The sequence below is a fragment of the Callospermophilus lateralis genome, chromosome 15 (assembly GCF_048772815.1).
Source record: "Callospermophilus lateralis isolate mCalLat2 chromosome 15, mCalLat2.hap1, whole genome shotgun sequence".
In the NCBI taxonomy this organism is placed as follows: Eukaryota; Metazoa; Chordata; class Mammalia; order Rodentia; family Sciuridae; genus Callospermophilus; species Callospermophilus lateralis.
Window position 1 is genome coordinate 89,177,781 of NC_135319.1, and position 22,882 is coordinate 89,200,662.

General features: G+C 47.4%; 2 protein-coding genes across 4 annotated transcripts in view; one reads left to right on the forward strand and one right to left on the reverse strand.

Annotated features, from left to right (window-relative positions):
- Positions 1–22,882, forward strand: part of Dock1 (dedicator of cytokinesis 1) — a 447,303-nt gene that overhangs the window by 182,342 nt on the left and 242,079 nt on the right. The window lies entirely within an intron of this gene.
- Insyn2a (inhibitory synaptic factor 2A) overlaps positions 1,073–22,882 on the reverse strand; it is a 55,483-nt gene continuing 33,673 nt past the window's right edge. For both annotated transcript variants that reach the window (XM_077105390.1, XM_077105389.1), the window contains exons 3-4: positions 18,188–18,259; positions 1,073–3,646 (exon numbers count right to left, since the gene is read on the reverse strand). In XM_077105390.1, the coding sequence (XP_076961505.1) occupies positions 3,463–3,646; positions 18,188–18,259 (256 nt within the window). In that variant the 3' untranslated portion in view covers positions 1,073–3,462. The remainder of the gene's footprint in view (positions 3,647–18,187; positions 18,260–22,882) is intronic.

Genomic DNA, 22,882 nt, shown 5'->3' on the forward strand with positions numbered 1-22,882 from the left:
TTGATGCCATATGGTCCAGCCGCACTCTGCCGTCCGCACAGGCGCCGCTGAGCAATCTTGCAGATGCTCAGGAAGAGCCTGCCAGTCGCTCCTGCCCTGAGCTAGTGAGGTGTCCCCTGCCCTGCTTCCTTCCTCATGTGTACTCTGAGGGACTTGGGTGTGGGCGTCTGAGATTGAAGATCAAAAAGCAGAGGTCCTGGCTTTTTGCTTCTTGCAACTGAGTGGCAAGCTTTAGAGTGGCCCTGGGCACCAGCATGGCAGACTATCCTTGCTGCATCTCAGTATGTATACAGGAGGAGCTTTGGCGTGGCCTGGTAGGTGGCTGGTGGCTGATGTAGAGGGGCTGGGTGTTCCCTGCACTGCCCTGGGTCAGTGCACTGGGCTTGCCTTCCCCTTGTGCATGTGGCCCGTCCCCTTGTGCATTTGTCCCCTCCTTTCTCTGAGGAACTTGTGCTGGTAGGAGGAGCCTCACGTCCAAGTGTGTGGTGCCCTGTCCTGGCTCAGGGACTCTAGACCTTGGGCAGTGCATTTGCCCCCACAGGTTGTCCAGGCAAGACAGCAGTGGTCTGCCCGTGGACACCAGGCCAGGAAGGGGCGCAGCCCAGCAGGGGTGCTCATTTTCCACCTGGGGGCAGCCAGAGAAGAAAGGAAGATGTTGGCCAATTCCCTGGGACTGGGGACCTGCTCGTGAAACGGGCGAGAGAAGCTGCCTACACCCGGCTATTCGAGGATTTGTCATGAATGAGTTTAGTTATCTACTTGGAGTTTTTTCAGAAATTAGGCCTCAGGTGACGGCGTCTTGGCATTAGCCTGCATGGAGTCCTGCAGACTGTGAAAAGTTCCCGTCTTCCCAGCAGCCAAGCCCATGCCCAGTGCATGGGCTGGGCAAGGTGTGAGCCCCACCCACCCCCACAGGGCAGGCAGCATGCCACACCATAGTATCCCGCTTTGCCAAGTCCTGGTGAAATGGTTTTCAGCCCAAGGACCCTTCCTTTGTTATTATTTTCTCAGATTACTTTTATTTTCTCAAATTATTGAGGCTATGAAATAAGTTTGATAGCCACACAAAACATTACCTTTGCTTTTTTTATTTAAAAATTAATAAAGAACTTGATGACAAGTATAATAATCAATCTCTATACGTAATGCCATGTACATGTACATATGAGGGAGCACGGGACATGTTGCCTTGGTTTTGTGTCAAAGTTTTTGCTTAAATCTGTCAAGAGAAGGATCTCTATCCATTAATGATGCATCGCAATTAAACCATGAAATGATTTTGAAAATGTTATTTTCAAATGTTTTGGAGGTGCTTTCATTTTCCAGGAAGAATTAGTTTACCTACAGAGTTTGCTTTCTGACTCTGAAAGTTTTAACCAAAGGATTTTGGTCTAAACTGGTTTGACATGGGGACATCTCCTGTTCCAGGATGCCCTCTCGGTGGGTCAGGTGTACAGTGCTGGTTTAGCAAGCTGCTGACACCTTTCTTCTTTCCATTCACTGATATCACTAGGGTTCTTAAAACAGAAGGAGAGAGAACTTGTCGCAAACATTTTTATAACTTTAGTTAAAAACAGTATAAAAACATGAAACACGTTTTTAAAGTTTTAGTCTACATGAAACAATTGCACTTCCTTCAAGGTACAGGAACAACTTGCCTATCGCTCTTCTTGCACAAAAAATATTTCTCAGTTCTGTTACTGCTATTCAGGGATTTGAATCTTTACACAATATTTCTACAACAGGGGTGTGTGTTAAATTAAGTATACTTCTGCAGTACTGTTTGAGTAACCCCTAAAGAATGTTTTCACAAATACTCTTCTTTCGTCTCTTTCAAGTCCACATCTGATTGCTAATAGCTAGGTCCTTATAGAACCAGATGCTTAAAACTAAAACAGAATTGCTGTTGAGTGAGGAGGAAAATGCATGGCAAGAAGTAGCTCCGGTGTGAACCAAGCAGGCTGCGATCCTTTTCCCAACACTAGCCACTTTGTGTTTGGCATCTGATCAATGAGGTGTGCACGTCGGCACCACGTGAATAGATATGAAACTGCTGGACAAAAACTCGAAGACTGGGTTTTTCAGTATGTTCACAAACTATTCAAAATTTAAGTTGTACAAAAAAAGGCAAAGTAAGATCCCTACCTCCTATTGTGAAAAGCGAAAAATTGATAGACAAAGTCATTAACAGACTAGGGGATTTTTTTTCTATAAAAAGATACTTGCAAAGGTGCAAAGAAATGAGTGAAAAAATAAAGGAACTAAGATTTACATTGCAATGTGTAATCAAGAGAGAACTCTGAGTGTTACTGTGGATTTAAAAAATACCTAAAAACATTTGATTCACAGCTTTCCCCTAAGTATGTCGTTTAGTACAACTTACTAACAGGTTAAATGTAGGTGATATTAAGTTTGTCCATTGGTAGCAGCTAAACGGAACACGCTGTTTCTCTTTGAGATGGTCAGACCTTCCATGGTTGTTATAAAGCATAACGAATTATATAAAATGTCTGGCTGCTCTATGGGCAAGCAATGTCTCTGAGGATTGATCCACAAAAACACTTCCCACTGTGGCAGAGAGCCTGTGATTTATTGGTGACTGTGTTATCCATTGTGTATCTCTATATGTGTTTTCAAATTCTTGCCAGAATTTATCATTTGGCCTTTGGGTACCAAAAGATTAAAAACGAGATCTAAGAAAGCTGAGTGTCCAATAGCTCTGACCCTGTCAACTTGCAATGATTAAAGGCATGTCTTGACTTTGGGGGACTCCTGGCTGCTGGCCATTTGGAAAATGAGCAGTAAACATGTCGTAGGTCTAGAGATGAAGAGGGTGCTCAATTTGAGGTGTCAGTGTGACACTGAGATGTGGTCACTTGGCTTAGCGCTACAGCACATGAAGGCAAATATACATAGAGTCACATTTTAGAGATTATTCATGGTCTCTGACCACTTGAAAAAATTGTGCTTTCTCCGGAATTTGATGTGCTGAAAATTGCACTCGCCCCCTGCTTATTTGCAAGATGGAACGTAAAAATGAAGTCCTCTGCAAACATAAGGCTTGCTTTTTCTTCTCATTATTTAAAAATAAAGTAAAGGCTGGAAAATAATTATGAGTTTTCGCTGTGCAGAGAGACAGCCTGCCATGGTGCAGGTTGGTCACCTAATCCTTGCAGATCTGGGGGGTTAGAATTTTTACTTATCATCGTTGAGTACATAAGTTTCATTTCAGGTTTTACATCCCACATCCGTGAACTGCAAAGAACAGCTAGCCAGGTGTGACATTGATTACCTTACTCTGTTAATTATCTGGTGGGACGAAGGCCTTTTTGGTACGCAGGGCGAGAAGCGGGGAGCGCGTGGATTGGCACCGCAGTTCCCTCGATCCTAATCGTTCTGGAAAAGGACTGATTTAACTCCAGTGGGTTTTAAAGACAGCCTCGAGACTTCATACCACCAGTGTTAAAGGAACCAGAGTTTCCACCTTCCATGCTTTTTAGACTCAGTTTTGGATTTTTGCTTGGGCGTTGCGGAGTACGTCTCCTGAGTGTAAGGCGAAGGGGCGACCTGAGTTTCCTCGATAGGGTGCAGTTTCCTCAGCACGGGCTGCAGCTTGTCTTCCTGCTGCTTAAAGTCCAGCTCCACACTAGAAAGACAAAGCAAAGCACTCAGCCCTCCATTCTCCTCTGTGAAAATCCCCCTCTGGGCAGCGGAATTTGGCAACCTTCTACCGGGGTAATGATGGCTCATATTTTGTTTGTAATATAATTTTATGACTTAATATTAAGCAACTGACCATATTACTTTTTAGATCTAGATTGCTGTACATTATTTCAAATAGGCTAATTTTCTTCAGAAAGTAACGTTATTTGTTTTCATACGTGAACCTTTAAGGCTTTGTTAACATAACAAAGTATATGTCACATCTGTTGGAATGAAAAACAGGACCCTCGAATGACCTCATTGTCCCACATGCTGTCCACCTGTGCTTCCTGGAGTAAGAGGTGACCAAAGACAGGAGGAAGAGGTCCTCTTAATCCATACAGCCCAGGTGCCTGTCAACTCTGGTGCTGAGAGCTGGCCATGGCTCAGAAACACCTATTTATCTCACCCAAAAGCATTGTGAAATAAAATGACCTTGGCTTACACTCTCCTGGCAAGATCTTATTTGTCTGAGAAACGCCTCAGAGCCACAGGGTCCGGCTAACACTGGGGAACACAGTGTGTTTATAGAGTCAACACCATCGAACATTACTCAGTAGTTATCAAACAGAGGTTTTCAGAAAGCAATATAGATAGTGTTAGGTAAAAATAACACAAAGTTGTAATGACATCGCTGAAGCCATTGTGGGTAAACATGTAGCCAGGCGTGATGTTTGTATTAGAAAGATGGGATTAAAAATGATTTTTAAAAATATGTGTTTTTCCTTACGAAAGTTCTCTGAAGAATGCCGTCGTCTTGTCTGGATTCCACTCCCCCATGTCTGTGAGAGGGAGCATTGTGAGATCTCCTATGGTACTTCTAACAGGGGCCCAGCCCATGTGTCATTTTTCCACGACAACCTCCCTTTCTGCTCACGCTCACTGCCTCCCTGGACCCCTAGGGGTTGAAAAGGGTGCTGCCTCCAGCCAGGCTCAGGGGAGTTCTGCTGTGTCCTCTTGCTTGTGTGGTCTGGATGCCAGACTAAACAACGTCAGTGGGTTTCAGTAAAAGCTTGGTAGTGATGTGGATGCATGAGCTCATAACGTTTTATAACCGGTGGAACCGTAAGCCATTTATAAACATGAAATCCTATTGATTTAGAGAACCATTAATCCTAGCCAAATTTTGACATTTTGGAAAGACAAAACAGCAAAGCTGTATTATCTGGAGTTTTCAAAATAAGTTCCAACCATTTTCTAATGGGCCATTTTATGTTTTAAATTCAGCACTCCATTTTTCTTATTGTCAAAGACTATAATATTACTTAAAATTAAAAAAAAAAATTGTCAGCGAATGTTATGGGCTAGTTAACCCCTGAGCCTAAAACCAAGACTTATTCTTCCCTCTTCTGAAGGCCTCTGAGATATGCTGCAGTTTATAAAACTTAGGAAAAATTCTCACAAACTCAAGCCTTGTTAACCTAGAGCACATGACCCAGAAGTATAGTCCCTTTTAGGGACATCTGTGGAAAGTACAAGCCTGAGCATAAACTGCATGTACAGAATTCCAGCTGCAGTTCTGTGATGTGCCATAGAAAGAACGAAAGGTTCTGCCCAGGTGCTGGGTTAAGTCCTTCGTTCTCTTTAAACTTCAATTTCATTCCTTCAGGGTAGATCATTCACTGAATTGTGGTAACTGCCCCCTCCCCCAACGCACCACCAAAACCAAGTGTTTGCAAACGTTTCCTCCATTATACAATGTGACTCAAATATTCTTTTATCCTTCACTTATCTGCTGATTACTGATTTGCTCATGGGAATAGGATCTTCAATTTGACATTTAGCTAGGCAGACAAGAGTCTTAGTTACTGAGTCTGTGAGGACAGCCACTTCAACTGTCCCAGGTAACTTCTGCATTATTAGAGCAGGGCAGATGCTAGCACCTCCTGGGCTTACAGTGCAATCCCAGTACCTGTAATTATTGAATTCCCATTAAGCAACTACATTGGGAATCCTGTTATTAACCAATTTATCACACCGCAGAACCATGTAATCACAGAGTAATCTAATCTGAGTTCTTGTTAACAAAATCACCTGACGTGGTCTTTGGAGTAAATTCCTGGTTGCTCCCCCAGAAGGCTGCCCTGGGAAGCTGCAGCCAGGAGCAGGTTTATTGGTGGAGAGCGACTTTGGTAGTAGGCTTGAGAGCCTGTGAGTGCCCACGGGGACATGCCTGCAGTGGGAGTCAGTGGGGTGATGGTGAGCTGTGCCCCTTGCTCCTCCACCCATAGCCTCCAGGTTACACAGCATCTGCTGGGGGAGGAGCAGCAGCCAGGCAGAGTGGGCGGTGTGCCACGGCTGCTGAGCACGGGCACTGTGTGTTGCTGTGCAGCGCTGACTGCTGGGACTTTTCCTCTTGGGAAGGGGCACACTAGGTCCCCAGGGGTCTGAAGCAGACAGCAGACTGGACAGGGCAGTACTACAAAGCTAAAAGTCTGGTCAGTTCTGGGTGACATACAGTAGAAGTGTTTGTGGTGCTAAGGAGCCAAGTGGCCAGAAGAAAGCCGCACCTGACCTCTTGGTGGGCAGATGGACGACCTGGACATTCCAGGGCACTGTGATTCCTGTGTTGGTAGCCCTCCCTCCTGTTAGTGAGTTGTCCAGATGGGGGATGGGGGCTGCCTGGTGAAGGAACGGTGACCCACACTTTGGTCTTCGCCATCTGCTGCTTGCATACGCCGTAGGGCGGTACTGTCTTTCCCCTTGCCTCCTCCTACCTGATCATTCTCCCACCTGGAAAGCTTTTCCTGGCTCCTGGCATGGCTGGCCACCCCAGACCCACTGTCCCCCAGGTAAACACAACCTCTGCACTGGCTGACCGTCTTCCTACAGGTCTCCCCATCCTCTGTTCTTTCTGAGTTCCTTCTGTGCATTAACCTTGATGAATTATCACATTTGTTTCCATATTATTCACCTCCATCTCCCTTTGTGCAGTGGTCTTGCCTGGGGAAGAGCATTATCCTCTCTCTATTCCCAGCACCTGCAGCAGGGCCCTGTCACTGCTAAGTGACACCTGGAGATGAATGCACAAGAGCAGAGTCTGAAGGCAGGTCCCACCTGGGTTCTGGTCCAAGTGACCCAGGCCTGCTTTGTTCTGGCCAGTGGTATTCTCCTTGCCCCCTCCTGCTCTAAACCACAGAAACACAGAGCTCCCCCTGGAGGCAGCGGGGACCACTACAGGATCTTTCCAGAGGAGGGTTCTAGTGCCTACTCCCTCTTGCTAGTTATCTGAAGGGAGATCTTGGGTACAGCGGTGGCATCAGCAGAATGCCTGTTTCTGGCCAGCTGCTCCTGGCTCTCTGCTCAGAGGGTTCTGGGCACATTGTTTTATTCCCTTTGCATTTGTCCTGTGACCTAGGAGAATCTGGGCCCATTCTCTTGTTTTACTCATGATGTTGCTTCTGGATGCCTTTAAAGGCAATGCACCCATACCAGGTGGTTTGGAGTGCCTTCCTCCGCATGACCAGGTGGAAGCTTATCCCAAGACCACCATGCAGAAGGAGCTGGGCTTCCGATCCTTCATCCCTTAAGGAGTCGCTACAACCATCCTGTCTTAATGCCCCGTGACACTCAAGGCACGCCTCTGGTGTGTTGCCCAACTCAGGAGGAATCCTGGGTTTGTAACCAGGCAGGGCTATACACATCATGCTGAGTGCTTACTCTTAGCTTGATTAGCAGCCTAGAGAAAGTCCTGCCTCTGGATTTCAATGTATGAAAGGCTGGGGCCCAGCTGGCCCTCCCTGAGTGTCATTATTGGACGCAGCCAGCACATTGTGCTGGGTGGAAAAGAAAGATCTTTGGGCTTCGAGGCTTGTTTACAAGATATAAGCCCAGGAATTGGAGCTCTCTCTCTCTAGCTCCTGGCCATGCTTGAGTCTCCATCCTCTGCTGACGGCTGAACCATCCAAAAGAACACTGAATTCCTGGTACAGGAAGCCCTGCCATTGTGCATACCACCATAAAGCCAAGCCTGGGCCACACCGTGAAGATGGTGAGGTGCAATTAAAGCAACTGGGGAGAGGTTTAATTTATTTGGTTAGTCTTTTCTCTTAAAAATGAATTTTCAGAATAGGGACTGTCTTAAAAAATTATTATTCTATTTCCAAAGAAGTAAAAATCTGCTCTAAGCCTCAGGCTGTTCTGTCAGCCCACTCAGGAGCTCTTATCTTCTCCCCGGGGAAGGTGCTAGGTTTTGTAGTAACACTTCCAGCCACTTCCTAGATGTTGCAGAGCAGGCCTTGTTTCTCCAGTGCCTACGATTTGTCTAATGCTCCTATAAATACTCAGGCCTTGCCAGCTTCCCTGCAAACTGTCGCCAGGTCCTCTGGTTAATTTCGGAGGAATGCATTAAACAGGTCTCCCTTTCCAGGCCTCTCCGTGCAGTAGTGACGAGTTAAAAGCAGGTGAGCGTGGCCTGCAGCGCTTGCTTGTTTTCTGGAGTGGAAGGAGATCTGAAGTCTTTTGATTTCTCAGCCTGCTAGGCCACGTGGCTCAGTGGGCTGTGGATCGAGGCCTCTGCTTTTAATTCTCTTTGAATCAGATCACAGAGTCCTCGGTGCTAACTGTGGCTCTGCGCTGACTCATGCTCACCTTGGGGACCTGAGCTCCCTTGGCTGTGAAGTGATGGTGGAGCTGTGCTTCTGCTCACATGGTGGTCCCAAGGAGCGGCCATGCAGAGCCCAGGAGAGCTGGCACATTGGGGTGTAGCTGTGAATAAGACACAAAATATCCCCAAAGCATGATACGCGATGTCTGGGGACCTAGGCCACAGCCTGGGCACCTTTGTTAGCACCTGGGCAGCACTGTACTGTCCAACGCAGACTGAATGTCAGGTGCAGTTCCAGGCCTGCTTTCTCCCTCACATGCCAGGGAACTGAAGCCTGTCCTTTCTTCCCGAGCTTCTGCTTGTCTAGGTCACTCTGACTACCCCTCCTGGAAGAACCAGGACCCAAAGTAGTCATTGCTCTCTTCTAAATGTTTCTCCCGGGAACATCTGAGGGGCAGTAGCAGTCCAACACGTCCAGAGCCAATCTTTCCCCTCTCTGCCTCCCCATCCTTCCACTCGTGGCTGGCGACCACCATTCCTCCAGCAGACCCAGCAGAGCCCAGCCCAGTTGTCCCTCCTGCCTCCGCATCAGCGGGGTCCCTGGATCTGCCTTCAGCAAAGCCTCCCTGAGCTCCCCACTTGGCCGTGCTCTGGTGTCCTGGCCCTAAACTTCACTTTCCATTTTCCCTTTGGCCATCAAAACAGCTGGGCCTCCTTTCTCTTCGTTCACTCCCACTCGCCAGTTGCAAGAGTCACCTTAGGAAATCTGGCAAATTCCACATCAAATTTCTGCTCATTCTTCAAAACTCAGGACACAAATCGCCTCCAGTGGAGGTTCTAGAGCAACCAGGGCTGCCCACCCCTCTGGTTGTATGCAAGGAACTTTCCCCTGGAAGGTTTTTCTCCCTGTTTCTAGGGGAGCATGTCTCATGGTCAGCGCCCGCTGGTTTCTCTCAGTGTGAATTCATGGAGCCACAGCCCAAGCTGTGTTGTCTGTTGTCTGGGGTGCATTTAGCACAGTGCCAGGCTCTGAGCATGCTCTCTTTGCTTAGTGAATTGACACAAACCGATGAACTGAACCAAACTCCTCACTTCTTATCTCAGCAGAATGCTGCTGCTCTATTATCTGTTGTACATTTAACATTTGTTCTATTTATAGAATTCTTTTTTTTTTTTTTTTGATACCAGGGATTAACCTCTTAACTACTGACCCACATCCCCAGCCTTTAAAAAAAAAATTTTTTTTTTTTGAAATTTTTGAGACAGGGTCTCGCTGAGTTCCTCAGGGCCTCCCTACATTGCTTAGGCTGGCTTTGAAATTTGCAATCCCCCTGCCTCAGCCTCCTGAGCCCCTGGGATTACAGGGGTGCACCACTGTTCCCAGCTAGACTTCTATTTGTTTTTTTTACCTACAAAATCCATTAAAATATAAATATATATACAAATATATTTATATTTTAATGGATTTTATAGGTAGAAATAGATATATATGGATTATATATATGAGTGACATATATGGATCCCATTTAAAGTATTTGTGATGTACAGTTACTAGCTTTCTAAATGTTGCCATATTGAAATGATTCATCTCAACTTTGTATCCTTCCCTCAGCACTGTTTCACATAGTAGGCACATGTTTACAGAATCACTGTAAGGTTTAAAATACCAGAAATCAATGGCTAATAGGTAGTATCAATCCTGAAGCTATAAGATCTATCCCTTTTCCTGGTATGACCAGGAAATTGTGATTAGTTTTTAACCAAAGCATTAGCCAGGCATCTTAGTTATCACCCATACCCTGGAGGATGCACCTAGAAGTGACCCTTCCGAGTGCATCCTGGGCCTCTTCCCAGACCCCGTGGAGATCTTGCTGTCCATCTTGCCTCTGCTCTCGTGGTCACCCTGGCCTCATCCCAGTGGAGGAGTCCAGGGCAGGTCACATTGAGAGGCAGAGGTAGACTGAAGTCATTTTTATGGCCTCTGTCTATGAACAGTCTCCCCATGTGGAGAGCAAGACTGTCATGTGTGTTTATCATATGTCACAGCGACAGAAGCCACAGAGGTCACACACTGTAACTAGAGGGGATGAGTGATTCACTGGATGTAGCCTGAGAATGTGCTGCTGTCCCTGACCTCAGAGAAGAGCACACAGTGTCTCTGGGGTGCTACTTCACTGAATGAAGGGAGCATAGGACTGGTTGCACTGACCCCCGGGGTGCCAGGACTTGACCATGATCCTGGACATCACCTTGCTGTCCTGCTCATTTTGAAGATGGGTGGGTGCTTTCTCCAGGTTCATGGTGAAAGCCACTCTTCCTTCCCGAGCCCCAGCCCAGAGCTCTGTTTCTAAGTGCCCAGGAGCTCACCATCCATCTTGACGTTGGTGAAAGAGCCATCTGCACTGCTGCAGGCAGTTGGAGTTCTCATCACATGACATCAGGCTCCTCCACTCCTGGTGCCCCAAGGAAGTCACATCTAGGAGCCCTCCTTTCTAGATGGCTGGTGGAGGTGGGTGTGGTGGTGCACACCTGTAATCCCAGTGACATAGGAGGCTGAGGCAGGAGGACTGCACGTTCAAAGCCAGCCTCCGCTACTTAGCAAGACCCTAAGTAACTCAGTGAGACCCCTGTCTCTAAATAAAATATAAAAACAGCTGGGGATGTGGTTCAGTGTTTGAGTCCTCCTGGGTTCAATCCAGGTACAAAAAAATAAAAAAATAAAAAATAAAAGACTGGCAGAAGGACAAGGCTGAGAGTCAGTGAGTCCATGTAGGAGCCACTGTGTCCTCCAGACACTGTGCAAATTCCCCAGGAGAGTCCAGGTGAATTCCACGCTTTGTGGCAAGACTGCAGCCTGTACTAAGCCCCCAAAGAAATGCTCTGTGATCTATAAACAGATTCATTCATTTCCCCATGAAATGGATAAGGTAGCTCCCTTAGCCTGTTCTGGGTGAGAGTCTGCATAGTTTTCCCTTTGGGAATAACCAAAAATGAGGGTCACTCACATGATTGGCCTTTCTCTACTGAGTAAAGTTTAAATAATTGCTTTACAAATAAAATGCTGAGAAGAGTAATCAGTTCTCAGTTTCAGGACTGTAATAAGTTTTATAACATCTCCCTAAGGAAAGTAAGGTGTTAGTAAAGGCTACTAAAAGGACTACAAGTTAAATCTTTACATATCGGGGGAAAAGAAAGAATATATTTTTAGAATTATAAGACAAGAGAAAAAAGAACTTGGATCATCAGCTTCGGGAATATTCAAGGAGAATTTTGAGGCCTGTCAAAATCGTTGGTTTCCTCTGACTTTTAATCTACTTTATTAAAAAAAAATTCCCTTACAGCAGAATAATATTGTGTAAGGTAATATCCAGGGGTCCCCTTCTGTCATCTCCTGCTGTCCCCTCCCTCCCTGAAGGTGCTAAGTGCAGAGTGCTGAGCCTTAGGCTGAAGGCAGGTTTCCCCACTCCTGTCCCTGCTGTTGACAAGCGGTGTGACTGCAGAGAGACCAGGAGGTGTGTCCACTGTGGATGACCGCCTGGTGAGCAGGGTTGTGGCCTCCATGCAGACAGGCTCTGGCCGGCCAGGACTGGCCCTGATCTGCATGCTGGTGCTATCACCTTCTCAGCAGGGCACTTCCTTAGCCATGGTGCTTCTGCTGCAGCGGCTCCTTGCTGGACAACACCCTGACGGCTGGCTCCCTGTCTGCAGAACTCTTGGGATCCCGGAAGGACCACTGCACGTGCCTGGCAGGAGGTCTGTGAGCCACCCAGGCAGTGCTCACAGGCAGGAAGCCACAGGGACGAGTTCAGAACGCACACTGCCCTCCTGCGCGTTCCTCGTGCATCTGGTCCTCATCTTTCCTGAAATCCTCCAGCCATTTTGGGAAGGAACTTGCCTAGCTGAGGAGCTTCCTATTTGAGAAAAAGTCACTGGAATGTTCCCCAGCTGTGACAGGAAGGAGTGCCCATGCACAGCCAGGTGTCCCCTTCCGTCCTTGGAGGTGATCTAGCTGTTGCTGCCAGTTGTTCCTAACCAGCTGAGGGGCTCTAGAGAATGCAACTAGGTCCCCACTAGCCTGACGTCCTTCCAGGGTGACCTCTGCTCCACCCTCCTGCTCTGCCAGGAGAAGCATCCCTCCTCCTCCTCCTCCTCCTTTCATGTCCACGCCTCTGTACCTTCAGTATCGAGGGTCCCTTTTGTCCCTGCTCCACTGTCGCTCTCATTGCGGGGTCTTATGGTGAGGGGTGTGTGGTGGGCGACTTCTGTCAGATTCAGATCTGTCCCCATCTCCCAGTGGCTGGAGCACAACCTCTTTCCTGGAAGTCTCTTGGACCATGCTTGTTCCATAACTGCACATGATCCCCAGCAGAAGAGGGCTCAGGCATTTTATTAAATACTTGTTTGAGATTCTGTCTACACTGGACCATCATGGGTCACCTGGATTGATGACTGTAGAGAGCAGGGCCCTCCACAGGCTCCCTCCCTCTGTGCTGTTGAAACCAGAGGCCCAGGGGACCATGGTGCTCCCCTCCACTCAGGTGCCAGCCCACTCGCTGCTCCATGGCATGATTGTAGTGTCACTCAAGGCCACCTGCCTGGTGGCCTTGGCGATGCAGAAACGAAGCCAGTGTGGACAGCTCCTCCTGGAGAACACACTGGCTCAGATTCTGACACTTCACAGGAACATTTAATATTCTGGAAATGATACTCTCTAATTAATCTGAGTCAGCATTATTATTATCTTTTAAATCTTGCTTCCATTTCCCAAAAGCCTTTGCATCAGAGTTGGCACTGTGTTATTTTCATTAAAACATACAAATTAGAATTCAGGGCATTTTCTTGCAGTATTATCTTACAAATTAACCGTTTCAGTAGAGGGGGGAAGGGGTATGTTTGCCTTGGTGTCTCTGATTGTTCCTTTCTGAATCCAAGTCTGAACAAAAGGTGAGTCATGGGTAGCGTGACTCATCAGATTCTTGTGTCAGGAGTTTCAGAGAGAGACTGGAGACAAAGGATTTCAGCTGCTTCTTAGCAAAGATTATATTGGTAATTTATCCTTAAAACATTCTCTGAACTAATTAAACCATATTTTGACAAGAAATATGGATGATAAGCCAGAAAAGTTTCACTGAAAGAAAACTTCAGCTTGAATCTCTTTTAATCTTCTTTCACGCTGAGACATTCCTTAATTTGAATATCTCCATCGGTCCAGATCACAATCAAAGGGATGTCATCTTAGGGAAAAAAACGTAGCTATGTCAACCATCTCAGAATTTCCAGCTACCACTTTCGGAGCCCGGTGTTTCAGTGGACTGGGGCAGAGCACTGGGTTCCCCGCCACATATGGAAATCAGTTTGCCAGGAGGGCAGGGTTGCTTCTGGTTGGAGAGACGCCTTGTGAGCGTGCATACCTGCACCCCATGCGCACACCCCATGGGAGATCTCAGGTCCTTCCTTTCATAGTTGTGAATAATAGGCTCATGGATTCAGGGCTGGAAGGGGTCCCTTGCTGCGATTCTGCAGGAATTAAAGGTGAATGGACACCTGCCCACGAGAGAAGGCCGCAGCTCAGCCCAACCTCCAGGGCACCCTGATCTGAGCGCCAGGCTCTGACAGCCTGATGTTTCCAACATTGTGCTTTTAAAATTGCTTCAAAACGTTTTGTCCTTTTGATGTTTTTCCCAAGTCCTGTGTATTTCCATGACAGAATCATTTTTTACAGAGAAATACATACTGCCACCATAGCAAAGGTGCACATTTATTATGGGACCATTTTGATGGAACCGCAGGCAGCATTCCGGAGCACACCCCCTTCTCGTCTTCCCAAGCCAAGCTTTCCTGGAACATGAGGTTGTTATACTGCTCCAATAGGCAGTTGGGTTTCCAGTAAAAAGCAATGTTTAAATGCAAGACAGGTGGGGTCAATTTCATTGACCTCCAGGGCCCTCCACCTGCCAGCAGGCAGTGTGACAAATTGCAGCATAGGGACCTGGCGGCTGTCATGGACTCCTGTGTGCTCCAGCCTCTGGGACAACCACAGCCTTGTGGTGTTTAAGGTTTCTTTATTTTGAAACTTATTTATGGGATCCCAAATATTGCAAAGGTGCTCCAGGCCTCCCAGGGGAAGTAGAAATCGTGAGTGGGGGTTCATAGCAAATTTCTTGATCCCTAGAGTGCAGCCCTGGGATCCCAGCACCTGGGTACCAAAGCCAGGCTTGGAAAAAACTGCAAGGACTCTGATCCAAGCCGGGCTCTCTGTGGAGGCCTTCCCGTTCCCCTCTCCTAGCATGTTGATCTTTGATATCTGTGTGGGATCCTTGAAGCCCCTTAGCCCACAGCTGTTTAACCCAGCTGTCCCCCGACACCTACAACATTGCCGACAGCACAGGAGACCAAGGCTCCAAGGCTTCTTTCTTGCTGAACGTGACCCTCTGCCCTTGACGCTACAGTTGCATGCGTGCTAAGATGTCATACTTGCTCCTGGACTAGTTCTGCCATTGGTATACAGTTTTGACATGATTTAATCATCCTAATGTTGCAGAAACCACAGACGTAAGAAAGAATTGTCATTTTTTGTGAGTCTGGAAAAAGCAAGGTGCTACTAAATATTGGGTGTGAAAAAAGTAGGGGTGACTCAGGGGTGCACTCAGAAGCCTCCTGAATGAGCTTCCTTCCCAGAAGTCCCTTCACTCTGGAGAAGCAAAGCCGCTTGACTCCTGGAAGACAACTTGGAACCCTGGTGGTGGCCTGGGGTCTTGCCTTCAAGAAAACATTTGGGCCTCACTGCCAAAGATCGGCAGAGCTTTAGGTCATAGAGATGGGAGATTTCAATTTCCATGACTTAAATTAAATAACATGTTTATGTTAGTTACACATCAGTTTTTATGGCTTCTCCATTGACTGGGTCTTCAGTTAATTAACCAGAGTAAATTTTTACTCCTCGTTCTCGTCTTTTCCTATAGACCTCAAGAAGCTTCCCTCTAATATCAATATCCACTTTCAGAGTAACTGTTATGTTTCAGTTATATCCAATATAAAAGGGTAGAAGATTTGAGAAATCATTTACTGAGCTGACTGTGCTCATCTTGGTGGGAACAGTGAGAGCTTTGTGGAAAATTAGTTCGAAGAGTAAATGAGGACGTTAGGGGACACTGGGATTCCAGCTGTGATGTTCTGTACAGAACGCTCTGGGACCTGCCTGCTGAACCCTAGTAGCTTCTGACTGCAACAGAACTTTGGGGGGCTGTGGGAATCACCTACTGCCAAGGGAAGGGATTTTAAACTACAGTTCTGAAAGAGGCATCCCAAACTCTACTTTTTCTCTAGCTCTGCCTCTTGGGATGCTTCTGCTTCGAGGCAAAGGGGCAGAGTTTGTGTGTCTGCCCAGGTCTCGCCTCTGTTCAGTTTCTAAAGATGCAAGCACTGATATCGACCGTCCTTACAATCCCACCTTCAGTGGAAGGGCCTCTGTGAATAGGCATGTCTTCCCGCTTTCGCAGGAGAGCCAGAGTGGGCTCAGTGTCTCTGCCCTTCACTTGGCAAGAATTCCTCGATTTTAGAAGATTGCTCTGGGGTTTGGACACTCCTGGCTCTTTTGGACGGGAGGCCAGTGTGTTGGGATTCATGCAGGACGCCGGCTGAACCAATCCAAATAGTAACCACTCCATGCTAATTCCCGCAAAGACAGATTCCTTCTTAGACTTGTTAAATTGCTTCTCATATTACTTTTTATATAAGTCACCTCTGGACTTAGAACAAAATGGATTTAAATTATTTCAGTTACATTGGAGGGTGTCCTAACAAATTCTTTTTTCAGTCACCCAGGAAATGTTAAATAGGTTTAGGCTGGACATGCTCACTCTCTGAACACTCCTGGAAATCTTTGCTTACTTCTGCCTTGCTGCATTAGAAGGCTAAATAAGCTTTAGCTCTTGAAGTAAAAGCGGAACTCTGAGGAGATGCCTGGCACTCTACGTCATCCCCTCTTTTCATAATTTGCTGATGTTAGTGGGGGGTCATTTTATGTCAATTGCATTCTTTCACCATTGATTCCAAACGCTCTTTCGCAATATGAAGGTGGTGAAAATATTCATATGAGGCAAACCTCTCCAAAAGGTTGCTGTCTCTGAGTGTGGAATTTGGAGTTCTTGAAGAAGAATCATGGCATGGGTCCTCATTTCACATTCATATTAGCAATGGCCAGGGGCCATCCGGGCCTTCACTCGATGCTGCAGGGGTCCTGGCTCCCTGCCTGCTGCCCAGTGGCCTCAAAGCCGGGGTGGTTCCGTAGGTGAGCTTTCAGCATCAGTGCCATGGACATTTTGGACTGATGACCTTTTCTTGTGGGCTGTCCAGGATGTCATCAGCAGCGACCTGGCCTCTACCTACTAGATGTCAGCAGCTCCCCAGCTGTGACAAAGGGAAGTGGTTCCCTTCAGACTTGTCCCCTGGGAGTCACAATTGCCCTGGGTTGAGAACCTCCATTGTGGGCAGTAGGCTGATATGGAATCCGATGGCCACTTTTATCTACAGTTTCCTCCACCGGCTCCCTGGCACAGTCTCCAGGTGACTGAGCTCTTCTTTCTTTTTTTGTGGTGCTAGGGATTGAACCCATGGCCTTGTGCATGCACTCTACCAACTGAGCTATATCCCCAGCCCCCAGCTCTTCTTCTTTTGATGATCTTGGATCCCACCTGCAATTCCCTGTCTTGGGGAGAGCAGGTGCTGGGCCTGAGATTGCATGACCTGAAGCTGTTCCGATGTAGAGGATGTTACCTTTGAAGATGATTTTAGGGAGTGTATTTTAGGAGAAGGGGTTCCTTTTTACATTTTTAGGTATATAACTATTCAGTTATAATAGTTTTCTGACAATTTGACAGATCACTAAAATTATTCTTCTCAAAAGAAAATCTACAAGTAGCTAATGGGTATAGGAAAAAATGTCCCCCATCACGACCCAGCAGAGAAATGCCAGTCAAAACCACAATGAGTTCCCATCCTCCCCAGGTAGAGTGGCTGTTATCAAGGAGACAATAATCACAAATGCTGGTAAGGGTGTCGAGAGAAGGGTGGTCTCACACACCGGTGATAGGAGGTGCTTCCTACGGCCTTGAAGAACAACAGTATGGAGGCTCCTCAAAAAACTAGAAAAACGACATGATCCAGCAGTGGCCACTGCTGGTGTCCACCCAGAGGGAATGGAGCAGCATGTGGAGAAGAGGCCTGGGCTTGTAGTATGTATGACATCCCCGCCCTCAGCACACGGGACATGGGTCAACCTAAGCCTCTTCAGTCTTCATTTTAAAGAACAAGCCACATCATGACATCTCTCATTGCTCTCACACTTTGTTTGGAATATTACATTTCAAAAAAAAAAAAAAAAAGTAGGAAATCCCTCTGAAGGATTTGACCAAGTCATAAAATCAAATGACAAAACACACCACCACAACAACAATGAGGAACAGCTCTAGGGACTCTAGAGAGGGGCTTCTGATCTGTGCCCCAATCCTCTGAGTTCCCAGGAAGTAATCCCACGTGTGACGTGAGTAGCCTGGGACCTTGGTGGCATTCCTAGTGTGTGCAGGTGGTCCCCAGCCTTTGATCTATGCCATCTGAAGGGCTTATGTTTTACAGCCTCTCCAGAGCACACCGCACGGTGCCCACGGCTATGGGTTCCCAGGGAGCAAGCCATCAAACTGACACCAGCTCTGGAAACCACAGCGGTGCCTCTGCAAGATGAATGGGCTCAAGCTGTCCTTCACCCCGTGACCATATACCTGGGGCGGAGCGTTTGGAGGTAGTTGAGGATCATGGTCAAGGCAGGTCCTTCCCTTTTCATCTTACAGAATCATCCCAGCATGGCCCCAGATGGTTCTCGCACTCGTGGGTAAACACCATTTGTCACTCAGAATGAGAAGCGGGAAGGGGAGGTTAACATACCTATAGATAATACATGCACTGTTCCTGCATGTGTCACAATTAGCTGTGTCTTGCCCCGTCCGATATGAAAGCCTACAAGATAAGAACAGGAAAGCATTACAAGCGGTGGCTGGGGGTCGCTGGCCGCACAGAGCAGATGCCTCACACCAGATGCTTCCCAGTGCCAAGCTCATCCCCGTCCTGGAAACCAACTGATGTGTGTTCCCAGTTTGTTCCTGTCCCTGCATTTATTGTACACAAGCCTTGCAGCCTCTGAAGCTGACATGATCTTTAAATTAAGTTTAGGACATAGAAATAATAATAATTTAGAAGCATAAGCTACTGGATGAAGTATATAATCTTATTTTGTTATAAGCACAGGGAATTTGGGATGTTTCAGTGCAGCTTTATATTTATAATGTTATGAAGAAACTTTGAGGGAAAACCAGCTGTAGACCTGGGTGGTGACTCCCTGGCTTGCTCTGGTCCACCCCTGTCCTGCGGCAGCAGAGTGGGCATGAGGCCCGTGGGCTGCCTCCCCTGCCTGCTTGGTCCAGCAGGCCAAGAGGGGTTTCACACTGCCTTTTCTTTTTGCTTTTGGTGGTGCTGGGAATTGAACCCCAGGCTTCATACATGCTAGGCAAGTGATCTACCACTGAGCACTAGGATTTTACATTTTTTAATCTTTGAAAAAAGTCAAAAGAATATTTGTGAAACAGGCAAATGATGGGAAATTAAAATTTCAGTGTCCATAAATGATGTTTTAAATTTTGACAGTAAAACTTTTGAATACATTTTGTTTTTAAAATATAAAGACCTAGACAGTAGCCTTTCTGTTGCCTCCTGGTCTATAAATCCCAGAGCGTTTACTGCTTGCCTCCTGGGTCCTCGTGAGAGCATCCTGCTGCACTGTCAGCTCTCTGACTTACCCTCCCTGGCTGCATTCTCTGGGGAGTTCTGTGCCCTACGAGGCCAGATGGGTTTTGGACTGAGCATGGGTGTGTATTTGTGTGTGTGTGTGTTTGTGTGTGTGTGTGTGTGTGTGTGTCTAGGGGTCGCTAACTCTCCCTGCTACTAAACAGTAACCTTGGAGTTTATTCATAGTTCTGTTGTTATATAAACTTGAAGTGTGAAGGGTGTTTCTGGGGCAGGTTGGAGCTGTCTTGCACCAGTCACCCCAGGAACTTGTACAGCGGGCTCTATGCTCTTGTGGTTTCTCCCACCTACTTGGGTTGGCCTTTCCTCTCTGATATTATCAACATACAGGTATAATTTTTCTGCAAATTATTTTGTACTCAGGGACAAACAGAATAACAGGAATCTGTTAAACTTGTGGCTCGAGAAAAGCTTCCATCCAAATTGGTTTCTAATCACTGGGGGCAAATTTACACACACAGAGTCACTCAACAAAGTAATAGTGTGCACAGAGGGTTTCTGTCAACAGCAATAGTCAACACCTCTGTCACCTTCACTATGTACACTTCTCATGTATGCATCATGGGTTTTAAATTGAAAATAACTTTTGTTTCCTCATTCTATTTTGCGTTGCATAAACATTTGACAAAAGGATTGTCTGCTCATGTGTGATTGTCTGTGAGCTCCAGAAACTGGAATGTGACCTTTGAGTCCTGCTCACTTTGTTAATCGAGTGGCCACCTCTGCCCCAAGGTGTTGCCAAGCATTTCCTGAGGTTCACTTATCTGAACAGGAACTGGGATGATAATGGCCGGCTCTTCCTTTCCCTACCATCATGCCTTATGCAGGGAGCAGATGCTTGCCACCTGGCTGTTTCTTCCCCCTTGTCTTTGTCAGGAGATGGAGAAATATGTGGCTATGCCCTTGCCTTCCCCAAGGGCCAGCCCCAAGAATGCATGGCTCCTGGCTACAGATTTGCCCAGCCATGCAGTCCCCCTACCCAGGGCACAGCCCAGCCCATCCCAAGCTCCCAGGCCTAGTGTATGCACAAGGCTTTTCTCTGTCCAGCTTATTCTCCCTGAGCTTGGCTCGAAGTTCACTTTTGAACAAGGTCATTTTGCACCATGAAATAAGTGCAAGAGTTGAGCCCAAGCCCTCCGTCACATGTTTGTGAATGTGCGGTCATGCCCCTGGCTGGGTTGCTGAGGTGCTGCTGCTCTCCTGCTGTCCTGGGGGGGACACGACTCTGGTCTTTGTGCTGTCACACCAGGCTGTGGTGCTTAAAGAAGGTGGAGTTGGGTGTAACTTCACTGCTGCCTGATGGCACTCTCTGAATTTCACTCCCATAGATCTTCCTGCCCTAGACCTCAGGACAGATCTCGGTGGAGCCTCATCAACACCCACATCCCTCTCTGCTCAGTAACCTCAGAGTTTCCAAGTGTTGCGCTGACATTGGAGCCTAGACTCTTCCAATTAATTGTGCTTCCTCGTTCCACAGAGGAGAACGCAGTGACACTTCAGGTCCAGGATCTCATTATTCTTAGACCCCAGGCTTCTGGTGCTCAGTGTGGCTTTGCTTGGGACCTGTGTTCTGCACCTCGTGTAATTGGCAGCTTGGTATTGTCAGAGAACCGGGCAATGACAGGACAAAGGCTTCAGGCACCTGAGGTTCCCAGAGGCTTCTTCTGCTGAGGGTGGAGAGATGCAGAAGATTGGCCTCGCCCAAGCCCTCCTGAGAAGGCTGTCCTAATCATCCTGCCCAGCGTACGGCTGCCCCTTTAGAGCCAGGAAGCAGGTGGGAGTTATTAAGTGCCTACCGAGTGACAGACACCATGGTGGCCATGAAGAAGGCGTGTGAGTGAGGTAGAGCCTTCTCCCCAGGCCCATAGTGGAGTGGGAGAGCCGGCGGTCAGCACCAGGTACAGGAGGATGGCAGAATGAGCAGTTAGGTTCTGTACAGTAGGGAGTGCTGTGGGTGGGGGGGGGCTCTGGCTTGACCCCATGGAAGTGGCATCTGAAGGGAGACCAGGGAGATGATAAAAAGCAGTCAGTTACTGGATGGTGGGGGCTGAGTGCTGCAAGCAGGACCCCCAGTCTTGGCATCCTGCAGGGGGAGATGGCAGCATGTGGCAGGACAAGACCAGAGGCCAGTGTGGCTGCACATGGTGGAGGTGAAGCCAGGTCACCCAAAGGGGAAGCTCGCTGGACATGATTTTATATTTAATGGCAGGATGAGAAGGACACTTCCTGTCAGCCCTCTCCTTCCCTGTCCTGGGACAGTGACAGCATCACTGTCCTCCTCTTTGCTCTCTCTAGTTCCTTCTATCAACAAGGAAATCGGGTGGTCAGGCACATTTCTACCATGTCTGAGAAGTTATTTTCAACTCCATTCCATGAACTTTCCCTGGAGAGACCCTTTGGTATGTTTCAAAAGTTTTTGTTTAAATCCTTGATGTTTAAAGGACTCAAATGCCTGGGGTCCAGAAAAGCCCGTTTGGCCCGTGTCACATGGCTCAAACAAAGGCTGCTGCCACAGCTAACGTCAGCCGCTCTGTGCCTGCTGAAATGTCGTGGGGCACGAGTGTTCTTGGTAGAGGGCCTGCAGCTCTGCATCCCGCTGTGCTCCTTGGTTGGTCATCCACAAGTGTCCTCGGAGCTTCCAAGGATCATTTCATGGACACATTAATAAATGGGCTGCAGCCACTGAGCAAATGCACACTCCAAATACAGACAAAGCAGGGAAGTTCTGTGGGACAGGACGCACCAAATGCTCTGCTGGGAATCCCCTATGTTTCCTTCTCAATTTGGAAACATGTCACGAAACCAGTGCTTGGAGAGGGTGTCTTCCCATATTGTCATTGCCATGCACAGGGGCAGTCCAGAACCCTCAATCTGCTAGAGTAGATGCTTATCCAATGAGGGGGAGGTAGAGATCTTTAGTCAATTAGACGCTCTGAGATGTTAGAGCTTAGGTTATTGATCTAAAAGGTGTGAACAAAGCATTTTGATCAAACATTTCTTTTTTTTGTCCTGAAAGTTGAGGGCCTCCTTTGTAAGGCTCCCTTCCCTTTTGATTTGAGAAGTCCCTGCTGTTTGTAGGTTTATGACCTCACTCCTGAGACGATTCCTGGTACCTTCTGGGTGTTTGGCTAATATTAGTTTTGCCAAGTCATTCTCAGTGTTTGTGTTCTTCTACTGAAATCCAGAAAAACACACTAATCTAATCAAAGAATTCCAACTGAGTGCAGAAAGAAGATGAAAAGTGTAAATTGTGAAAAGTTCTCTTCTCACCTTTCTCCCCCTTGGGCTCTGAGGACGAGCACTTGCATCCTACATAGGGGTGCTGTGGCCTGGCTCTCATCCCACTGTGGACAGCTATCATTTGCATCTGAATGAAGGGGGTTACTTGAACTCAGCACTCAGCATCCAGGAAGCACCAAGGTTCCCAGGTGGGGTCTTTCCTGTTGGTGATTTCAGGTTTTCTGTTCTGCTTGCCCTGTAGCCTGCCATCCCCCCCAGAGCACAGGTTCAACCCAGGGACCAAGTTAGGACACTGGCCCTCTCCTTGCTCAGTGTTCTTTGAGCACTCCTCTGTCGGGATGGGTCACCTTGAAAGTGAGAAGACACTAGACGTGATGTATAAAGCTACCAGGGACGTCAAGGGTGACTGTGTGGAAACACACGGAGGAGAGGGACTTTGTGCTCTGATCAAAATAGACGGATCTAGACACGCTAACTGTGGGGTCCAGTTGTTGAGTCACTTCCACATCTACTTTGTAGCGAGCCAGATTCTTCACGAGG